Here is a 22,858-nt window from a genome sequence, read left to right as displayed (position 1 = left end):
AAAAATAACGGTTTTTGTTTTTTCGGATATTTTCTATGAATATATCACCCCTAGTAGGCCAAAAACAGAAATATTTCTGAAACACTACAAATTCTTAAGGTCCTGAGTGTCTGCTTTCATATGAGCTTCAAATTAACCTCCACTGTGGAGTGGAATATGACACTTAGTGCTAGACATGGACACAACAAAAACAGGAGGAAATTAAATTTTTGGGTCTTTGGGGAGTTCATATTTCTTCTGATTTAATATAAGATGTGTTGCAGGTTCTGGCTCACGCCATTACGGAGCATGTGGAAGACGCCGGAGTTCACTCAGGAGATGCCACTTTAATGCTTCCCACTCAGACCATCAGTCAAGGAGCTCTGGAGAAGGTCACAGCTCTTTCTTTTTTTTGCTTACTTACTTAACTTTCTTTCTTTCTTTTTTTTTTATTTAATGAAATTTGCTCATTTTAAGCCAGTCTCGGTGAAATCCATTACACTTGATTTAACCTCTGTAGTATCCACTTTCAGGCTTTAAATATGAAATCATAAGAAAGAAATAAGGCCATAAATCTGCTAAGACATTTCACATCTAAAACTCATTCGATATGGAACATTTGTAGTTGAAGATTGGACCCTTCTTTTGATCAAGTGACACGCCGCACGCTTCTGCCTCCTCCGGATCAAACTCAGTCCGTCATATCAAAGTTTCTTAAGCGTTCAGTTTCCGTAACATCTTCCTCGGCCCATTCCATCCAGCGCCGCTGACAGGGCATGCAGGAGAACCTCCACGCTGACGGATGTGCCCTCAGCCTCCTCTGCATACACACACACGTTTTAACCTGACTTATGGCTTCGGAAGGTTTTCTGTAATCATTTTTTTTCCCTTTGGCTATTTTCAGGTGAAGACCGCCACACGGAAAATTGCAAAGGCGTTTGAGATTTCAGGGCCGTTTAACACTCAATTTCTGGTGAAAGGCAACGATGTCATGGTAAGTTATTGCTGCTCGACTCAACATGAATAGCCTGAGATACACAAAAAGTATTGGAAATATTTAAAAAAGAAACAATAGAGATGTACAACATCTTCATTTTTTTATTTACATATAAGCAAATGTGTGATACTGACCATGTTAACTTCTTTGTGCAAAAGATCCGATTTTCCTCACATCTGATCTCTTCTTTTGGAGCTTCTGCTCAGGCAACACTCTGATGGATCTGATCTAAATCCATTTCGGTACAATCTTGTGGAGGCCATGTAAAAATAAATAAATAAATAAATAAACAATAATGTACCAAATGCTAAGCCCAGAAATTCACGAGGAATATTTTAAATAAATAAATTACATATTTTAAATAAATAAATAATTTAATAATAACTGCATATTTGAAATAAATAAATGATCTATTCGAAATAAAGAAATTATTTAATAGTAAATAAATTATTGGAATAACTAAATTATATATTTTAAAGAAATAAATGATTTAAATAATAAAACTTCACTTGCTGTGAACACTGTGTTTAGTTGTTGTCAGTGATATAAGTTGTAATGAAAATTAAATTGTCTTAAATTAGAAAAGAATTCAAAATAAAAGCCCTAGCTCTATATCTCAAGCCAATCAAATCTCAATTTGATTATTAACAATTTAATTATTTAAGCATTCCTGTTAAGATCTGGACCAGCATCATCATATGTTATTGTTACTGATTTACAATACCTTCATAAAGTATCCAGTCATTTATTCTCTTCTGTATTCTCTGCTGTATTTACATTTTTATATTTAAAATGTATTAGATTGAGATTTTGTTTCTGATTATTATTATTATTATTATTACTACTACTACTACTACTTAATTCAGTTTAATTCAATTTCAGATAGTGTGATGATAGATAGATAGATAGATAGATAGATAGATAGATAGATAGATAGATAGATAGATAGATAGATAGATGTATTGTGCTGTATTTATCTTTAACCTCCGGGACCTGCTGGCACTTGGTCCACACTTCAAATCATTATCGCAGTATTTACAGAATATTCCACCTTAAAATGCACAGGTGTGTAATCCGAGTCGTCTGACCTCCTCAGGTGATCGAGTGTAACCTGCGTGCCTCACGCTCCTTCCCATTCGTGTCCAAAACCATCGGGGTGGACCTGATTAACGTGGCGACCCAGGTGATGGTGGGAGAACCGCTAAACGAGTCTGTGCTGCCCACGCTGGAGAACCCCATCATTCCTGTCGACTACGTTGGAATTAAGGTGTGTGTGTGTGTGTGTGTGGTTAGAACAATGGATAGTTTCCTGGCATAGCTGTCATTTTCATGCCTCTTTAAACGAGACAAAGCTTTAAATGCCGTTAACCTTTTTATAGAACTTTAATTACCGCTCCAGCCTTAGTATCATTCACCCATTTTTCCCGCCATCCTCAGTGCGGGAACTGTCGCCCGTTATTAACTGCACAAACGATAATGTAATTAATGTGAAAGCGAGCCTGATACCTCGCTCTCCAATTAAAAACTTGTACTCTCCAGACACCTTCCTCCGTCTCGCAGCATTCACTTCCTCGTCTTTAAATGACACAGGCACCGGGGGCTTCACGCGTCTCCAGCTAGGTGTTAAATTACCAGGAGTGGTTGAGACACTGACTTGTATCAGTAGGTTTGGTATTGGAGTCTAGGGCACTTGCTGCTTGAGCGCTGTCTCCGCTCTCCCAAAGTAATTTCCGGTATAATTACGGAAGAGTGGAAGCACAATGGCCGTGATGAGGAGGCAATCGCGCAGGAATAATCCTCTTCTCCTGCCACTCTCCAAGTTTTAAATACTCAGCTAGGCTGCTGAGAGGAATAGCAAACGTGGCTGTGAATATTCTAGAGGCCTGTGGAGAGGTGGAGCTTCGAACAGGAAAGCTGGGAAACAGAACACCAGATGTGTCGCATGGAAAATATCTGAATTATACGGAGCTCCTTATTAATTTCTTTATTTAATTTTTTTCCTTCATGCTTTTCCCTGTCTTTATTGAGGTTGCGGGTGTGAAAGGTCCCTTCCAATCACAGGGAAACATTGTGTGTGACACAGTGACACTATATGTACCAGTATATTTTATCCTTTTTTTGGTTATGTGTTATTGTTTTTTTGTTTTTGTTTGTTTTTTTTAATGGGTCGGATATTTTCTATCATATTTAGACGCTGACCGGACACACTATGAATTTCAGAAGGTTAATATCGTCTCATACAGAACACTTAAAGTTTGAATTATAAGCCGTCAAACGCAAGCTTTAGTGTATGAATACGGTGAATTTTTTAAATGTTGAAGACATCACACAATATTTCATTGTACCGCTTATCCGATCTATTCTGGGGTCAGGGGGAGCCATCTGGCATCAAGGCAGGATACACCCTGAACGGAGTGCCAACCCACTGCAGGGCACACACTACAGGCAATTTAGAGACTCCAATCAGCCTAGAAGCATGTCTTTGTACTGTGGGAGGAAACCGGAGCACCCGGAGGAAACCCACCAAGCACAGGGAGAACATGCAAACTCCACACACACACACAGTGAGCAGGAGCAAGACTCAAACCCAGGATGCTGGAGGTGTGAGGCGAAAGTGCTAACCACAAAGCCACTGTGCCGCCCATCACACAGTATTCATAGGTTAATTGAAGACATTTTGAAGATTTTGTCCAGCCAGTTGACAGCCATCTTGAAAATGTTTTGTCATTCAGCATCAGCAGATGGTAGTCCCACCCTTCTTCCGCTGTGTAAGCAAAGCAATACGTTGAATAAGGGCATCAGTCAGGTACTTGAAATCCTCTTCTTCTTCTTCTTCTTCTTCACCTAGTACTTTTTCTTGTAATTTTCTGCACTATTTATTCTACACAATGGCGGAATAGTGTGTAAGTATGCAGGTCGGGACACAAGTCAGTCTTCATATCAGACCTCTCTGTCACTTCCAGTCCTGATGCTCACCTCTAGTCTCACTAAATACATTAAATATAAAAGCTCATTTAATAACAAACTATTTCACATTTTGGACAGAGTTCAGCAGTTGTTCTCATGCGTCCTCAACAAAAAGTCAACAAGTTGCTAAGCAACATTATACTGTATTTAAAAGCTAAACAAAAGATTTTCATATCTGGCTCGTGTCTTTATATTCTCTCTTTATTTTTAATCGCATGCTGGCAATTAATCTGCCTCATAAATTGTTTTACTGTCATCCAAATTATGCCTGAGGAGCAGCAGACTTCAGGATTCAGAGTGAGTAGAGCGTGCTAGTTACAGCAAGCAAGATGCATCACACCTCCACGAAACATGTTCAGTGCAAATAGACCCCAAGTACACACCAAATAAAAATGTTTGTTTAGCAAATCAATAAGAAATACTGTTTTTCTGATTGCGGGAACTAACTTTTTCCTCAAATACACGTAAAATAAACCTTGATCACATTTGGAACAACGCCAGAATGTGGTGCTAGCAAAGGATAAGTCCAGATTTCCATCGCTTATCTTCTTGACAGACAGCAGAAGCCAGAACAATGGGCTTTGAGTTCCTGAACATGATCGTGTTACTTCCATCTCTGGGTGGCAAACAGGATGGAAGCTACTAAAGAAAACTCTTTCAGACATTTGACCTTGCTGTGACCTTGACCCTGTTTAGATCTGTTCCAACAATGATCATTCCAGACAGATCCTTCAAACGTTCAAGCAGTTCCACAAATGAGAATAACGGATAGACGGACGCTTACAGGGATGCACAGATGGACAACGTTATGCTTCCAGTAACTAATAACGGAGGCTAAACTTATAACCCAGACACAAAATCTGCTGCTCATCCTGCAACTGTCTGGACGGTCGGGGATACTTGTGGAAGCAGAGCCAGTGCAAATGTGGCCAGTTCAGCTGTGTTAGAACGACTGTATGTAGGATAATCTTGCTAAAATATCTCTATTTATATCTTTTTCTCTCTCTTTGTCTTTGAGCTCATATCTCAGTACCCTAGTTGCGGCCAGACAAATGAAAGCCTAGTCTGAAATTATGTCTAATATTGGACAAAGTTTTCTTTATAAACAGTGTATATGGTATATATTTATTTTCTATTACTATTATTATTATTATTATTATTATTATTATTATTATTATTAAGTTTTTCCCCCACATTTCTACAGACAGCCAGTTTCTTTCTGACAGCACACACACTCACACACACACACAAACAGCCATCGCACTCTCTGACAAATGTTCCTGCCACTGTGGGTTTGCTTGCTTGTAAACACATTGGAATGTGTGAATATATTACACTTTCTCTCCGGATCTTTCCTTCCTTCGGACGTTGTCTCATCTCATCTTCCAGTAACAGACGTTCCAAACAGCTTCAGAACTCCAGTGCCCAGAGACAGCATTGTGCACTGGGTATTTCTGTGCTCTGTCTTCTCTCCAGCTCAGGGAGAAAAAAAAAGAAGCAAGCATGCAAACATGGATTTTCTCAGCCTAACAAGCCCCCACTGTGTGCTTTGCTTTGCCATCCTGAAGTGCGCAACGAATGCTTTTTAAATTGCAGCTCGTGGAGGAAAAGTAGTTTGGAGGGGAAACACAACGTGACTACATGCTCAGCCTTTTCTGAGTTCATGGAGAGGTTGTGTTTTTTTTTTTTTGTCTCGCACTGTGTGTTTATTCTGCCAGGGAGATTCATGCGATGACCCTTAAAACCCTCGAAATATACATTTTCTGTAATAGGTTTATGAAAGCTAGCGCACATCGACGGTGAATCATCAGCCGCTTCAGCTGGTATTAGAGGGGCATTATTAGAAGGCATGGTGTATGACTATGAGCTTCATCAGAGTCTAGTGTGGTTTAGCACTTTTCTTATAAAGGCACGCCTAATTCAATTAAATCAGTGCTATTTAGAGCAAGGAGACGATTAAACTGCACACTGTGCCGATCCTCCAGGACTCAAGTCGGAGAACTCCAGAGGGTCTTTACTTGATGACTTTCCCTTAATTTAATTTTGCTACTCTATTGATTTTTTGCTCGTCCAGGAGCCTTGTCGGTCATCAATAATGAGGGAAGCCTTTTACCAAGAAATCTGCCGGTGGTTGCATCACGTCTAATTGTTCATGCTGTTAGAAAATAAGATGTCAGTTCTGAGCCAGGATATCTGTTTCAAGAACCCATCAAATGTGGGTCAGGATTTATCACATCAAAACACACTACATGGTCAACTGACCATCATACGCAAATGTGGACCTTCCCAAAATGATTGTTGGAAACACACAGTTGTATAGCATGTTTTTGTGTGGTGTAGCTTTACAGTTCCTCTTCATTGGAACTGAGAGGTCTGGACCTAGAAGAACTCGAGCGTCCTGCATGGAGCCCTGACTCCGACTCAGCCCCTCTGACTGAACACCTTTGGAGTGAACTGCAACACTGACTACACCCCAGACCTCCTCACCGATATCAGTGCCTGACCTCACCACATCTAGTGGAAAGCCTTCCCAGAAGAGTGGAGTTTATTATAACAGCAAACTGGAGCTAAATCTGGAATGGGATGTTCAGAGTTCATGTGGGTGTAATGGTCAGGGTTACACCATATTATATAGTTTCACCTTTTTACCATCAAGTGCCATAGCTGACTTTTACTGAAATCTGTGCTCAGCTCTAGGCTGAATTGTTTTGCACCTGTCAAAATCAGCAGTTTGTTCCTATGGGCAAGTTAGTGTCATCAATTCACCTACCAGCATGAAAGATGTGATTACACCAGAGAACCCTGTTCAAACCCACCATGAACACAAGGAATTACACACAAATAAAAACCAGATCTCAGGATCGAACTCAGGACCCTGGAGCTGTGAAGCAGTGACTCATACCTGCTGCAACACCCAAGACTTGGAAGAAGATTGAGGCTCCGTGTGCTGGAGATTTATTGGAACTATAACAATGTCTATAATCCAAAATCACAGCCAGAGGCAAAATGGTTCGAGATGAAAACACAATCCATTAAAGCTAATACAAAGAAGTACGCAAGAATACAGGGCAAGGAAGGGAATAGCAGTGAGTTTTGTCCTTATATACTGTCCACTGTTGGACACTCTGCCGGTGAGGGGAGTTGGGGGGCTGTGTAATAATCTCTACTGAAGGGGAGGAGACACATCATAAGTGGTCAGTAAGACAAGTGGTAGCTCACGGGATAAAATGTTGGCCTATGGATCAGAAGGTGCGGAGTTTAGACCTTCACAGTCAAGCTGCTACTCCTGGGTCCTTAACCTTCAACTGAAGGGATAAAATGAGCGAGGGGACATAAGAGTGATGAACCCCCATAACCTCCCTGCAGAACTGAACACTTTTTTAGGGAGATATTTACATATTTTGTGAGTGAGGAAGACCATTCCAGCTATAGTAGCTTTACAGAAGGTAGAAGCAAACTTGAGAAATGTTGGGACTACGTTTGGGGTGGGGTAAGAACCGAAACCGAGCTTGAGGTGTTAACAGAATCGTCCCTGAGTACTGGGTATTTGTTGCGATCACGCACAGCGTGACGGTGTGGTCTAACTTGTCCTGATGAGAATCTTTAATGGATGCGTCCCTGAGCACAGCAGGATTAGTGTGAGATGCTGATGTTTATTATCCTCCTCACATTAACATTCATAAGTGAGGCTGGCTTATTCCGAGCTGATTAGACTGTTTCAAGGATGTGTTCCCCGAGTGCCCTGGACGTGACTCTTCAGATAGAACCGGGGACATAAATCACCTGTCCCACCGTCCCCTGTCTCATCTCCGCGCCGCCCCCACCCCTCCATCCTCTATACCTCTACACTTCTGTCTTCCTTTGTTTTCACCAGTTTTCTCTCGTTACCTTACACTTGTGTCCCCTCACTCTTCTGTCTCCTGACTCTTCTGTTCCCTGTCTTCCATCTCTTCACTCTTCTGTTCTCTTACTCTTTTATCTCCTGGCTCTTCTGTTCCCTGTCTTCCATCTCTTCACTCTTCTGTTCTCTTACTCTTTTATCTCCTGACTCTTCTGTTCCCTGTCTTCCATCTCTTCACTCTTCTGTTCTCTTACTCTTTTATCTCCTGACTCTTCTGTACCCTGTCTTCCATCTCTTCACTCTTCTGTTCTCTTACTCTTTTATCTCCTGGCTCTTCTGTACCCTGTCTTCCATCTCTTCACTCTTCTGTTCTCTTACTCTTTTATCTCCTGGCTCTTCTGTACCCTGTCTTCCATCTCTTCACTCTTCTGTTCTCTTACTCTTTTATCTCCTGGCTCTTCTGTCCCCTGTCTTCCATCTCTTCACTCTTCTGTTCTCTTACTCTTTTATCTCCTGACTCTTCTGTACCCTGTCTTCCATCTCTTCACTCTTCTGTTCTCTTACTCTTTTATCTCCTGACTCTTCTGTACCCTGTCTTCCATCTCTTCACTCTTCTGTTCTCTTACTCTTTTATCTCCTGACTCATTTGTCATCTGTCTCTTCTGCCCCCCCACTCTTTTATCTCCTGTCTCTACTCTCTCCCATCTTTCATCTCTTCACTCTTCTGTCTCCTGAATCTTCTGTCCCCTGTCTTCCATGTCTTCACTCTTCTGCCCCCCACTCTTCTATCTCCTGTCTCCCTTCTTTCATCTCTTCACTCTTCTGTCTCCTGACTCTTCTATCCCCTGTCTTCCAACTCTTCACTCTTCTGTCCTCTCACTCTTTTATCTACTGACTCTTTTGTCTCTTGTCTCTTCTGCCCCCCCACTCTTTTATCTCCTGTCTCCCTTCTTTCATCTCTTCACTCTTCTGTCTCCTGACTCTTCTATCCCCTGTCTTCCAACTCTTCACTCTACTGTCCTCTCACGCTTTTATCTCCTGTCTCTACTGTCTCCCAACTTTCATCTCTACACTCTTTTGTCTCCTGACTCCTCTATCCCCTGTTTCCCATCTCTTCACTTCACTGTCCTCACTCTTTTCTCTCCTGACTCTTCTTCCCCCCACTCTTTTATCTCCTGACTCTGCTGTCCCCATCTTCTATTTCTTCACTCTTGTGTCTCTTGACTCTTCTGTCTACTGACTCTTTCATCTTTTGTCCCTTCTGTCCCCCACTCTTTTATCTCCTGTTTCTACTGTCCTCCCTCTTCCATCTCTTCACTCTTCTGTCCTCTCACTCTTATCTCCTGACTCTTTCATCTTCTGTCTCTTCTTTCCCCTCACTCTTCTATCTCCCATCTCTTCTGTTCCTCAAACTTTAATCTCCTGTCTCTACTGTCACCGTCTTCCATCTCTTCACTTTTCTGTCTACTGACTCTTTCATCATCTGTCTTGTCTGTCCCCCCATTCTTTTATCCCCTGACTCTATTGTCCTCTGTCTTCCATCTCCTCACTCTTCTGTTCCCTTACTTTTCTATCTTCTGACACTTTTCATTCCTCACTCTTCTGCCCGATCACACTTTGTCTCCCTTCTTATCTCTCTCTCTTGTCTCCACACTCCTTTGTTCCCTCACTCTTCCATTTCCTAATTTTTCTGTCCATTCTTTCTTCTGTCTTCTAATTCTCTTGTCCCATTACTTTTCTGTTCCCTCCTTCTCCTGCCCTATCATTCTCCTATCTCCCCTGGTTTTCCTGTCCCCTTGCTCTTTCATCCACCCATTCTCTTCTCCCATTTTTTCATGTTCCTTCATTCTTTTGTCTATTTACTCCCATGTCTTCTCATTCTTCTGTCCCCTCGTGCTTTTTTCCCTTCATTATTCTGTTCATTTACCCTTCTGTCCTGTCATTCACTCTTATTTCTTCATTTTTTTAACTTCTTCTGTCCCCTTATTTTCTTTTCTCTAATTTCCTGTCCCCCATGTCTCATGTCTCTTCACTCTTTGGTCCCCTCACTCTGTTGTCCCCTCATTGCCCTGCCCCATTATTAATCTGTCCTGCTTTTTTTTCTCTTTTTCACTTTTTCTTTTTCTTTATGTTCTCTTTTATCCCTTCTTTCAACTTTTTCCTGTCCTAGTTTTCTTCCCATGTACTTTCTTTTTATTCTCTCCCCCCTCTCTCTCTAGCATCCCATCTCCTCCTCTCTGTCCTTACCCTCCATCCTCTCTTTTCCATTTCTTCTCCTCCTGTTCCTCTCCTCCTTCAGGTAACCAAAGCTGTCGGTTTCTAATTGAAGCGATAAGGACAAGCTACCCCAAAGGGCAGTTAGCCAAACGCTTCTCAAACACACTTAAGTGTGAAAGCTGTCTGGTTTTGTCCTGTTCCAAAAAAAAATAAGAAAGGGGAAAAAGGTCGCCTGCGACGCTCTCCTTTCATGTTGAAAGTGTGCAGCGTCTCTGATAGCAGCCTGTCGTCACTGCTGAATAACAAACAGCCACTTAAGAAGCTCTTTCTGCATTCCCGCTTCTTCTCGGCTTAATGCTGCAGCGTTTTCTCAGCATCACTTTAAATGTCAGCACGGAGAAAGCGATTCCTATCTCACTGGGGTTGTTAGTGAAGGACAAACAAACAGGCATTGTGGTGGAAGTAGTTAATTTCTCCAATGAGAATGTGAGCAAGTTTGTTTTTTCCACAAAGACTTTCACATTTCTGCCTGCAGGAGGCAGTGGAACGAAAGGTTTGCAGTATTTGGACTTCAAGGCTCCATTTTGCACGTTGGTTTTGATTTCAGTCTTTCAGCAACATTATTATCTGAAATGTTCAAGCCAGCAGAAATGTAAATCACACCAGTGCTTTAAAATCTCTCTCTCTCTCTCTCTCTCTCTCTCTCTCTCTCTCTCTTTCTCTCTCTCTTTCTCTCACGTTCTCTCTCTCACATTCTCTCTCTCTCTCTCTCTCTCTCTCTCTCTCTCTCTCTCTCTCTTTCTCTCACGTTCTCTCTCTCACATTCTCTCTCTCTCTCTCTCTCCTCTCTTGCTCATTCTCTCTCTCTCTCTCCTCTCTTGCTCATTCTCTCTCTCTCTCTCTCTCTCTCTCTCTCTCTTTCTCTCACGTTCTCTCTCTCACATTCTCTCTCTCTCTCTCTCTCTCTCTCTCTCTCTCTTTCTCTCACATTCTCTCTCTCACATTCTCTCTCTCTCTCTCTCTCTCTCTCTCTCTCTCTCTCCTCTCTTGCTCATTCTCTCTCTCTCTCTCTCTCTCTCTCTCTCACATTCTCTCTCTCTCTCTCTCTCTCTCTCTCACATTCTCTCTCTCTCTCTCTCTCTCTCTCACGTTCTCTCTCTCACATTCTCTCTCTCTCTCTCTCTCTCTCTCTCTCTCCTCTCTTGCTCATTCTCTCTCTCTCTCTCTCTCTCTCTCTTTAGGCTCCGATGTTTTCCTGGCCTCGTCTGAGAGATGCTGACCCTGTCCTGCGCTGTGAGATGGCCTCCACCGGAGAGGTCTGAAAACTCTGTTCTTCTAATCAGATGCTTTTCTTCTTGAATCTCTTTAGTGTGCAGTGGGCCATGTCTCTGCACACTGCTGTATCTACTGAGTAAAAGGAAGAGTAATGAGCTGCGCATCCTACTTTCATTATCACGGCAAAATGACTGAGCATGTCCTCTTTATCTGTCTCTCACTTCCTGTCCTTTTCTTTCCTCTCATGTCATCTATTAGTCTCTTCTCTTCTCTTCTCTTCTCTTCTCTTCTCTTCTCTTCTCATTGTTGTTATTGATGTTGTTGATCATGATGATGATGATGATGATGAAGAACCCTGTCTCCACGTGCAGGTCGCCTGCTTCGGACCAAATATCTACTCAGCCTTTTTGAAGGCGATGCTCTCCACAGGGTTCAAGCTGCCCGAGAGAGGAATCCTCATCGGTATCCAGGTGAGTGAGCGGAGTGAGCGCTACAGCAGGACAGCCACCTCCTTCATCCCCACCTCTCTCCCTTCCTTTTCACAGAGCAGAGGTGCAAGCTAACAGACTAACAGTAGTTCTCTCCCACACCCTGAACGTACGCTCAACCTCTTCACCGCCGCTTTATTCCTCTTTTCACATTTTTTTACATCTCTTCACCCGAGGGACCGCTGCCATTTTAGCGCCGTTCTAAAACTTTACGTCTAAATCATCACACGCTAGCCTCAGAGGACGCTGCAACAACACATTCACACTGTCACTTTTATTTCAGTACACACACAGTGAAATATTATCCACAGATCAGCCTGCGTTATCAACTCGATCACTTCTTCCACTGAAACTTTGTGGAGACTTGAGTAGGAGACAGAAAGACATTCGGATGATAGTTTTTTTTTTTTTTTTAGCTCTGTAATGTCCTTTTGTTTATTTACTCTTTTTTTTTCAGCTAAAACTGAGTCATATATTATGAGAAACCAACCACAGAAACAAGCCACACTGTGATGTGTGATGATTCAGGTAGCTCTAACGCTTTCCTTCTGGGCCATCTGCATAAATATACCCTGCATTATAGTGCAAAAGTATTCACCCCCTTGACCTTTCCCTCATTTTCTACTGTTCTAACCAGGCACTGGGATTTATCATGCCATTTGCACAACATGTCTAGCATTTAAGTGCAAAATATTTTTTTTTACTGTGACACAAAGGTTAAACAAACAAAATCACAAACAGTTCTTGGGTCCATAAGTATTCACCCCCCAGAGTCACCTTTGGCTGCAATCTCAGCTGCGAATCTTTCTGCCTCCTTGGAAAGGCTTTCACATCTGGATCTTGAGATTTTAGCACCTTGCTCTTGGCCTTGGCAGAATTGCTCCAGCTCTGTCAGACCAAATCGAGACTGCTGGTGAACAGCAATTTTCATGTCAACATTAGTATCCCACAAACACCTCCCTCAAATCCTCACACACACACACACACACAACCTCAGTATTATAGGATACATTGTATATCCCAGTTAAATCGATTCCTGTTCCAGCTTGTAATACTATGTATAGAAATATGTATTTTATATACTGATTAGTTGATTGATTGAATTCATTCATTCATTCACACATTCATTCACACATTCATTCATTTATTTACTCATTCATTTACTAATTCATTCACTTACTCACTTATTCATTCATTCACACATTCATTCATTTATTTACTCATTCATTTACTAATTCATTCACTTACTCACTTATTCATTCATTCATTCATTCATTCATTCATTCACACATTCATTCATTCACTTACTCACTTATTCATTCATTCATTCATTCATTCACACATTCATTCATTTATTTACTCATTCATTTACTAATTCATTCACTTACTCATTCATTCATTCACTTACTCACTTATTCATTCATTCATTCATTCACACATTCATTCATTTATTTACTCATTCATTTACTAATTCGTTCACTTACTTATTCATTCATTCCTTCATTCATTCATTCATTCATTCACACATTCATTCATTTATTTACTAATTCATTCACTTACTCATTCATTCCTTCATTCATTCATTCATTCATTCACACATTCATTCATTTATTTACTCATTCATTTACTAATTCATTCACTTACTTATTCATTCATTCATTCACTCACTCATTCATGTATTCATTCACTTATTCATTCATTTATTCATTCGTATACTCACACTCATCTATTCACTCATGCATTCAATCCTTTGTTTATCTATTTGTTTGTTTCCAATTCTGTTTTCTTAGATGTTATTTAATTATTGTTAATTGTTGTATCTTGGGCTACCTTCATGGTCAGGTCTCTCTTGTAAAAGAGCTTTAATCCCAGTGAGTTTTTATCCTGGTTAAATAAACATTACAAACTAACTAACTAACTAACTAATTAACTAACTATTTCAACTAACTACCTACCTAACTAACTCTAAAAGTTTGACAGAGGTGAATACTCATTTGATTTGTAGCTCCATTGCAAACAATTTTCAGAAACCAAACAAGCCTTGGCTTAGCGATTACACTTCACTGACTGTGGTCAGAGTCTGCATGTGTCCTGGTTACATTCAGGTTTATCAATACAAGTTTACAATTTTATCAGGCACAATTTAGAATTCAATTCACAATTTACAATTCAGAAACAATTTACAATTCAGAAACTGATTAGCGAGCCCACTAGCTGAGTTAATGTTCCAGTCCTGTTTTTTTTTCCGGTAATCGTCCAGACGAAAGGGTGCTGGTTACTGTAATGTAATTTAATGGGATTAGTTTGTAACAGACATTAATGTAGACGAAGGAAAGTAAATGGTTATTTGATCATTTGCACATCTGTTCAGCCGTGAGATTGCAATGTAGTGCAGTGATCTGTCTTCCAAAGGAAAGAAAAAAACTATGTCAGGCTGGCTAGCATTGTTATTTTCTCTTGACATGTACTAGCAAGTTATATAATTAGCATGTAATAAACCAAGCATGTGATTTAACATGCTTTCTACAAGGCTCCTATGGATTGGCAAAGGACAGGGTAATCAGACTCGGCCAAAAATCAACCAGGCCATGCCCTCAGAGCCGGGCAGATAAAATACACTATATTGCCAAAGGTTTTGGGACGTCTGTCTTTCCATGCACATGAATGTAATATGGAGTTGTCCCGCCCTTTGCAGCTATAACAGCTTCAACTCTTCTGGGAAGGCTTTCCAAAAGGTTTAGGAGTGTGTTTATAGGAATTGTTGATCATTTCTCTAGAAGCACATTGTGAGGTCAGGCACTGATGCTGGATGAAAAAGCAATGGATCTCAGTCTCCACTCTAATTCATCCCAAAGGTGTTCTATGGGGTTGAGGTCAGGACTCTGTGCAGGCCAGTCAAGTTCCTCCACACCAAACTCACTCATCCATGTCTTTATGGACCTTGCTTTGTGCACTGGTGTGCAGTCATGTTGGAACAGGAAGGGGTCATCCCCAAAATGTTCCCACAAAGCATGAAATTGTCCAAAATGTCTTGGTATGAAGCTGAAGCATGAAGAGTTCCTTTCACTGGAACTAAGGGGCCGAAGCCCAACCCCTGAAAATCAACACCTGAATTCAATGATTTGGAGGGGTGTCCCAAAACTTTTGGCAATATATTTTAAATGATAAGATTAGAGAGACAAAAGGAGATGATGAGGGCAAAGTGCTCAGGAAATCAATGAAGTGGGAATCGGATTAGACCAACAACGAAAGAGCGAAGTGTTCACGGTTATCCAGATCAATGTAGACGGGAACACAGACAGCAGGCGTTTGTGTGTGTGTGTGTGTGTGTGTGTGTAGATTTTCTGATTTGAATCAGTTGCTGGTTTGATTGACAAAAGTGCAGAGACCTTCATCTCAGTGCAAATTAACCTCATGTTTTGCCTTTAAACTTGAACAAATCCATTAATTCTATCCATAGTAGCCTCTGTCCCTGTTCATGTATATCCAAAATCTGCACTCCTGATGCTCCCGTCTGCTTCTCAAGCTGCCAGCTGAAGGCACATTCAAATGAAACTTTTCCACTGCATTTTTGCAAGCACTGCGTTTTTTTCCCGAGCTACAATTTAACAGTATTCCAGCAGTTAGTCGTGCATGTCTTCCCTGAAAATGTGTAACATGTTAAATTGGGTAGATAATTAGATCAATTAAGAACAAACTAAGCAAATCTGGTGATTTAATCACTTCAGAAAAGACTGTCGCAGAAGCTCCAGGGCTCATGAGCTCACACTTAATATACACTAGTTCAGCTTGGCACTCAGCTTAAAGTTGGGATTACCATCTGTCATTATACCGCTCTGCAGTCTGGATAATGCTCTCATTTAAACCCCAGCGCTGCTGAATTCTCTATTCTGATTGGCCAGAAGGAGGCTATAACATGAGCTCTGACAGTAGTGCAGCTGCAAATCACAGGTTTTTATGAATTCGCTTTGTTCTCATGTAGCCGCTCCATATGAACATGGACAGAAAGAAAAAACGTGTGTAATCTTTGATATATATTTTTTAATATTTATGGAAGGAGTCAGCATTTTTGTAAAAGTTAGCCATAGAATGCCTTCACAACTTGGTTTCTGTGCTTTTTATTTTATTTTTTATTTTTAAACAGACAGTCTGGCACATGTGACATAACACACATCTTTTTTCAAATCCAATTTCTTTTTTAATATGCATCGATTTTCACATTTTATATGCAGTGTGTTATGAGATAATAAATGCATTTCTGGCAAATGCCCTTATCCAGAGCAACTTACCTTTTATACAGCTGAGCAGTTGAGGGTTAAGGGCCTTGCTCAAGGACCCAGCAGTGGTAGCTTAATGGACGGGGGGTTCAAACTCATACCCTTCTGATCAGCAGTCCAACACCTTAACTACTAAGCTACCACATCCCCACTCCTGATAATATAGAGATGAGACACATTTAAAAAGTATTTACTAATCATTATTTAAAGCTTAATCAAGTGGTCAACCTTTACACATCATGTCCTCATGCAGCTCTGTGCTTTTTACCCAGGGGTATTGTCAGGCTGAAGCAGGATTCAGCCTCTTGCAGTGAAGGGAAATAGTAATGCTACAGCATACAGAAACATTCTATACAACTGTGTCCTTCCAACCAAAAAGTTTGGAGAACACTGATGGTGTGATGGCCAGGTGTCCACATATTTAAGAGTTTGGATTATCGACGTTATTGTGAGCTGCAAGGCAGAGTAATCCAAAATCGTCACACGGAAGCAGGGTCAGACAAACAGGCAAAGTTAATCAGAACACCAGGAGAGACAATCAGCTGGGCAAACAATCCCGAAATGGCCAGGCAAAACATAAAGCGAAAGTAACAGGCAAAGGTAATACAATAACAACGCGACTTGGTGAACGGGAAAATACATGTTTGTTCCGCTGATCCGGAAGTAAAAACAGGAAGTGTATCTTCACAACCCTGAAGTGTCAGAATTTGGGTGACGGCTGCCACTGGTGAGCAATAGGGGCATTCGCAGACATGGTTGTAACAATCTGTTATGTTTACAGATTGTCTGTCCTTCCATCCATGTGTCTGTCTAGCTGAGATTTTCATTAGAGTGATATCTTAAGAGCGAGTGGCTGAATGTTTAATATAGAATTATCATCAGAATCAGCAGATTAGATTTTGAAATTGATCCAAACAAGGTCACAGCAAGGTCAAATGTCTGAAATAGTTTTTCTTCAGTAGCCTCCTTCCTGTTTGAAGTCTATCTTAAGTGAACAGATTACTACCAGAACCGAGAAGGACCATAGTTGTCACCCACCGGCATCGAGTTATTAATGTTATTATTATCTTGTTTTATTATCCATTCAGCTAGTATCATGAAGTCTTGGAAACTTTTTGCAGATGTTTGCCGGCCACATTGACCCCCCCGGCCCCCACGCAGAACCAACGAGCCGTTCATTCTGACACAACAGAGCCCTTTAGCATGGCAGTCATACAGCATATTTTATTATTTAATATTTGTTGTTGGTATTTTGGGATTCATGTCTGCTCTCGGGGCTGAGATGCGGAATGTCTAGTCAGGGTCATTGTCAGGTTGTTACAGCAGCATTATTTTCTAATGGAATCCGGAGTACAAATGAGAGTGTAAAATTCTCCTCGGAAATGAGCTGCCGCTGTGCCCGGCTACGGCGCTGCCTGCCTAATGGCCGAGCCGGAGGGCCAAGGATCTGTCACGCTCATTACACGGCCATGGTTAAGCCTCTGATACGGACATGCCGAGAAATAGAAATGCGTCTCGATCTTTTTCTCTATCTGCCTGCACTGGATGACCCCCTCTTTTTCTCCCACCCCTCCCTCTTTGTCTCTTTTCATTTCTTTCCCAGCATTCATTTAGGCCAGACTTCCTGTCCACTGCTCACCAGCTTAAGGAGGAGGGATTTAAAGTGAGTGAACCATTCTTTTTTTTCCCTTAAATCCATTGCAGGATCATTGTGCTTTAGTGATATGGAATGAAGAATGATTAGTGAAGTTATGCGTAGGTGGTGTGTATCTTTCCATTTTAGTTGATAAATATGAATTGATACAAGGCAATATCTTGTGATCTTGGAAGATCAGTCTGACTGCCGCCAAAAAAATAACTTATTTATTTATTTATTTATTTATTTATTCATCTTCAAACATTTTACCCTGGTCAGAGTGTGAGGCTGGAATACAGCCTGGATGGAATGCCAATTCTTGCACACTCATTAACACACTCACTTACACCTAAGGGGTACATTTTCATAAGCAGAACCACTAGAATGTTTCTAGACAGTGGAAGGAAACCAGAGAAATTGGGCACAGGGTGAACTCCACATAGTAGACTCAGTTAAGGGTCCAGCTAGGGACGGCAGAGCTGTACACAGTGTGAAGTACAGTGGACATGTGCTGGAGCCAAGAATTAAGCTTTCATGAAGAGACATGTAGTGGAGAGGAACAAGCAGGATCAGGTTCCTCCAAAACACTGCTTATGATGTCCTCCTAAACCACAAAAATGTTCATCTAGTGGCTAAAGGAAGTCCCAAGGTGCACTTGCTATAAGAAAATCCACTCTCAGGTTCACGCTGGAGACATTACAGACATCACAGGGTGTTAACTTCACTGATGAGACTTCTGGAAGAATCGGCACATAAATGCTGGGAAATTAAGATAGGACCCAAAGAACTTCCAGACCTCAAACACCAGTGAGAAGGGCTCGCTCAAAATGGTCACCAGCATCCGGCAGCGACTCATCTTCCCACTGATTATAGCCAGCACATTACTGAGGCCATTACTGTTCATCTGATCTACAGCAGCTGCAGTACCATCATGCTGGAGCTGACAGTTCTTTTAGAAGAACAAATGCATGGAGGAAGCCTTTAACAGAATCGCTGTAGGAGTAAAAGTCACTTTTTGATAAGTGTCTTCCAAAAGGGAGGAAAGGAAAGCACAGTGGAGTGGAGGCTGCTGTCAGAGGATTCCCGTCCATCCATCCAACCACTCATGCATTTGTCCGCTCATCTATCAATTTATCCATCCATTCATCTATCATTTCATTTACTGTGCAAGAGGCAGGGGACACCTTGGACAGGGTGCCAGCCCATCATAGGATATATTCACACACACACACACCCTTTTATAGACACAAACAGTTTAGAGATGCCAGTCAGCCTTCAACACATGTCTTTGCCCTGGAGGAGAAAACTGGAGTACTTATAGGAAGACCCTGAAGCGCGTGAAGCACATGCATCCTCCACACACAGAACCAGGAACTGAACCCCCATCCCAGAGGTTTTTTCCACTAATGTGATGCCATTTTGAATGTAAAACCTTCTTTTAGCCCAGGAGCCAAAATCCTAGGATACTTTCCACACTATATACTTTATTGCCTACTTGTTCTTATATTCAATAGCATACATATAATTGGTGCAAATTCAAGAGTATTTTTATTGGATTAGCATTATTGCATTTTTTACAATCTTCATGTTTATTCATTCATAGATTTATGCTACAGAAGCTACATCCGCTTGGCTAAATGCCAACGACGTGCCCACGATGCCAGTGTCATGGCCCAGTGAGGACGGTAAAGACCACACCTTACCGACTATCAGCAGGTCAGGACTACACCAACATCCCACTATTGATATTACGAATTGAATTGCATGGAACATGTCCAGTATGACAACACAATATATTTTTGTCATATAACAAACAATCTGCTTGCATCTTCACATTTATTACAAAGGGGAACAGTGTTGTTTGTTAATACTGCAGTGCATCATGTTGTGTGTTTAGAGGAACTGCTCCAGTATTTCTGAGGGTGAGACAGATTAAAATGTAACCTGAAGAATTGCTTTTTTTAGAGGAAGCTTGACAATGAGAAATTGCTGACACCGATTTGCAATAAACAGGACAAACGATTTTCAAGGTTTTCATTTAAGTTAATATTTTTAACAACATAAAACAGCTTTTGGTAATCATCACTTTTCAAAGTCCTGGTATTAAGAGTCTATGCTTCCAGGTATTAAGAGACTGCAACTGAAAAATGCCATCTATACATCGAAGCACTGTATTTTTTTTATATGTAAGTGTTAACACATAACACAGTAACAATAACAGGAAAATAACAGACGGTGGAAGCCATGAGCAGAGCTGATTAAGAACATTCCAGGCATACAGGTGTTTATTGCAAGAAAATAAACCACAACAAAATATTTACTGGGGCTTTGGAACAGAACCACATCACGAGTTTGAGACTATGGCTGTGTTTAAATATCCCAGCTTCCCAAAAATAGAATAGACAAAAAGCAGTACACCAAAGAAGTAGTATTTCTAAATTCTCAGTATTCATTAAAACAATAGACAGAAATACCTGAAAGATCTACTGCTTCCACCGAGGTTCTGCAGTATGGAACCAACGGACACTGCACTATCCCATAATCTAAATTAGCACAAGGCAGCACGTCGTTTTTTTAAGTATAAGGGCTATAGGTATTAACCTTTGTTGCTTCTGTTTTTATGATGTTGTAAGTCACATGACTCTTTCTATTCCCTGAGCTTCACCACATCAGCTCAGACCACACAGTTTATATTTACCCTACACACAGTCACGGGCGCTGTCCATTAACGTTTAGGACGATTCAGGATGGGAGACAGGAAGCTGATGGTTTATCAGCCTTGCAAGCAGACAGCGTTTTAATCATCACACACACTCGATTAGCATTTTGATCTCATGACATTGTGTCTGAGGGCAATTCATCTTGCATCAGCTTCACTATTTTGCCAATTAAGCTTTTGAATTTTGGAGATAACTGAGTCGAGTCGGGCATGATTAATCTAAATAAACAAAACAGCAATTTGTGTGAAAGAGATGGTGTTTTCAGATGTAGTCTGAACCGCTACAGCGTCTGGTGTTAAACCGTGTTGGTCATTTTTGCCCATTTCTCCCCGTGCAGTCTGATCAGCGATGGCCATATCGACCTGGTGGTAAATCTTCCCAACAACAACACCAAGTTCATCAAGGAGAACTTCCTCATCCGCAGAATGGCTGTGGACTACGGCGTCCCGCTCATCACGAACTTCCAGGTTGGGTTGTGTACTTTCATAGAACTTTTTTTTTTTCTTTTCTTTTCATCGGATTGATTACTCAGCTATGGTTTTAAATTCTCACACCAGACCTAGATCCCATCAATTAAACTGTTTATTGGGGCACACTGATATATTATTGATGTTTGTTTGTTTGTTTATTTATTTTTTAATTTATTTATTTATTTATTTATTTATTTATTTTAACACAATTATCCAAATCTCAAACAACTTCCTGTTCTGAATACTGTTCTATATACACCGACCAGGCATAACATTATGGCCACCTGCCTAATATTGTGTTAATCCCCTGTTCTTGTCAAAACAGCCCTGACCCATCATGCACTGTCCATGACCCTGTCTCCGGTTCACCACTGTTCCTTCCTTGGACCACTTTTGATAGATACTGACCACTGTAGACCAGGAACACCCCACACAAGCTGCCGTTTTGGAGATGGTCTGATCCAGTGGTCTAGCAATCACCATTTGTCCTTTGTCAAACTCGCTCAAATCCTTACTCTTGTCCATTTTTCCTGCTTCTAACATCAACTTTGAGGACAAAATGTTGACTTGCTGCCTAATATATCCCCCCCACTAACAGGTGCCATGATGAGGAGATCATCAGTCTTATTCACTTCACCACTCTGAGGTCATAATGTTATGGCTGATTGGTGTATATGCTCATGAAATATATATATATATATATATATATATATATATATATATATATATATATATATATATATATAAAACATATGTAATGACATTAGACACTATTTCTTTTTGTAATTCAAGTGTAGATTAGCCAGAAAGTTCAGATCATCTTGAAATTAAATTTGATGGGCTCATTTAAACATTTAAGTTAATATTTTCCCTGTAAAGTCTGCAAATATTCTAAAAAAATTGAGACACATCCCAAAAAGCTTATCAATAGATTGGGTAGCAGCTAAGAAACCGGCAATGCACTGTGGATTTTTTTCACTGCACACCACCAAAGTGTACAAATGCTTATTTCTCTCCCTCATATGGCCAGAAATCAGATGGTTGCTATGATAATAAGTCCTTTCCCTGACTTGGAATTCAATATCTTTTCTCTCGCAGGTGGTGAAGCTATTCGCTAAGGCCATTAAGTATTCAAGCAAATTGGACACCACCAGTCTCTTCCACTATCGGCAGCAGGAGGTGGGACAACAGGGTTAGAGGCTCCTGAGCCGTCCATCCACTCACCGAATCCTCGCAACAGAAGGCACTGAGACTCCTACAGATCCACAGAGCCATTCCTAACGCCCCTGCAAGGAAATCATGAGACTTTCAGACACTCCTCCTCTGGGTTTCGAGCCTGCCTCGTACCCACATTAACCTTAATGCAACTTTTAAAAACTACCCATTTCCAGGTAACTCTCACATAGTGTCGGTTTGGGGTTTATTTAAGCATTTATTACTTAGCCCTAAAGGGGTCCCCTGACCACCAGAGCCTTGTATAGGTTGCGGATGTTTTCTTATTATGTGTTCTGTTTATAGCATGTAGCCTGTTTATTCAGGCTGTAATGGAGTTTACAGTAAGGAAGCAACAAGGTGCATTTCTGTAAGCGCTTTTCAATGGCTTTCATGTTGTGTATCAGAGTGAATTCAGTGCATCTGTGTGACTGAGCCCGTGAGAGAGAAGAAAGGCTGTTTATTTCTCAATAAACGTCAGAATGTGATGTTCCACATATCATTACTCTTTGGTTATTACACACACACACACACAGTTAAATTCCTCTGAGAAAGGCTGTGGTTATATACTGTATTATAACCCTAAGTAATAAGTGCTCTGAATTGCGCTTTTTATTAGCATAAACCACATATTTATGAAGCTTTTAAATGACATTTCATTTTGATCCTTTCTTGTGAATTGTTTTTTATTCCCTCGCTTTGTTTAGCCACTTTGCTGAGCGAGGCTTTCGGGCACACTCGCGGGAGATGGTGAGTGACTCGGAATTAAAAAAAGAAAT

The 22,858-nt window shown here is 40.9% G+C and overlaps 1 protein-coding gene across 1 annotated transcript in view; it reads left to right on the top strand.

The window, feature by feature from the left end:
* The window catches only part of cps1 (carbamoyl-phosphate synthase 1, mitochondrial), a 79,260-nt gene extending 56,684 nt beyond the window's left edge, over window positions 1–22,576 (top strand). The window contains exons 30-38 of the mRNA XM_058391139.1: window positions 264–371; window positions 884–973; window positions 2,073–2,243; window positions 11,243–11,317; window positions 11,648–11,746; window positions 17,645–17,704; window positions 19,281–19,393; window positions 20,735–20,864; window positions 21,966–22,576. Of these exons, the coding sequence (XP_058247122.1) occupies window positions 264–371; window positions 884–973; window positions 2,073–2,243; window positions 11,243–11,317; window positions 11,648–11,746; window positions 17,645–17,704; window positions 19,281–19,393; window positions 20,735–20,864; window positions 21,966–22,064 (945 nt within the window). The 3' untranslated portion in view covers window positions 22,065–22,576. The remainder of the gene's footprint in view (window positions 1–263; window positions 372–883; window positions 974–2,072; window positions 2,244–11,242; window positions 11,318–11,647; window positions 11,747–17,644; window positions 17,705–19,280; window positions 19,394–20,734; window positions 20,865–21,965) is intronic.
* Window positions 22,577–22,858: the final 282 nt, after the last annotated feature.

The sequence above is a fragment of the Hemibagrus wyckioides genome, linkage group LG06 (assembly GCF_019097595.1).
Source record: "Hemibagrus wyckioides isolate EC202008001 linkage group LG06, SWU_Hwy_1.0, whole genome shotgun sequence".
NCBI classification, from domain to species: domain Eukaryota; kingdom Metazoa; phylum Chordata; class Actinopteri; order Siluriformes; family Bagridae; genus Hemibagrus; species Hemibagrus wyckioides.
This window is presented reverse-complemented; position numbering and strand designations above follow the sequence as displayed.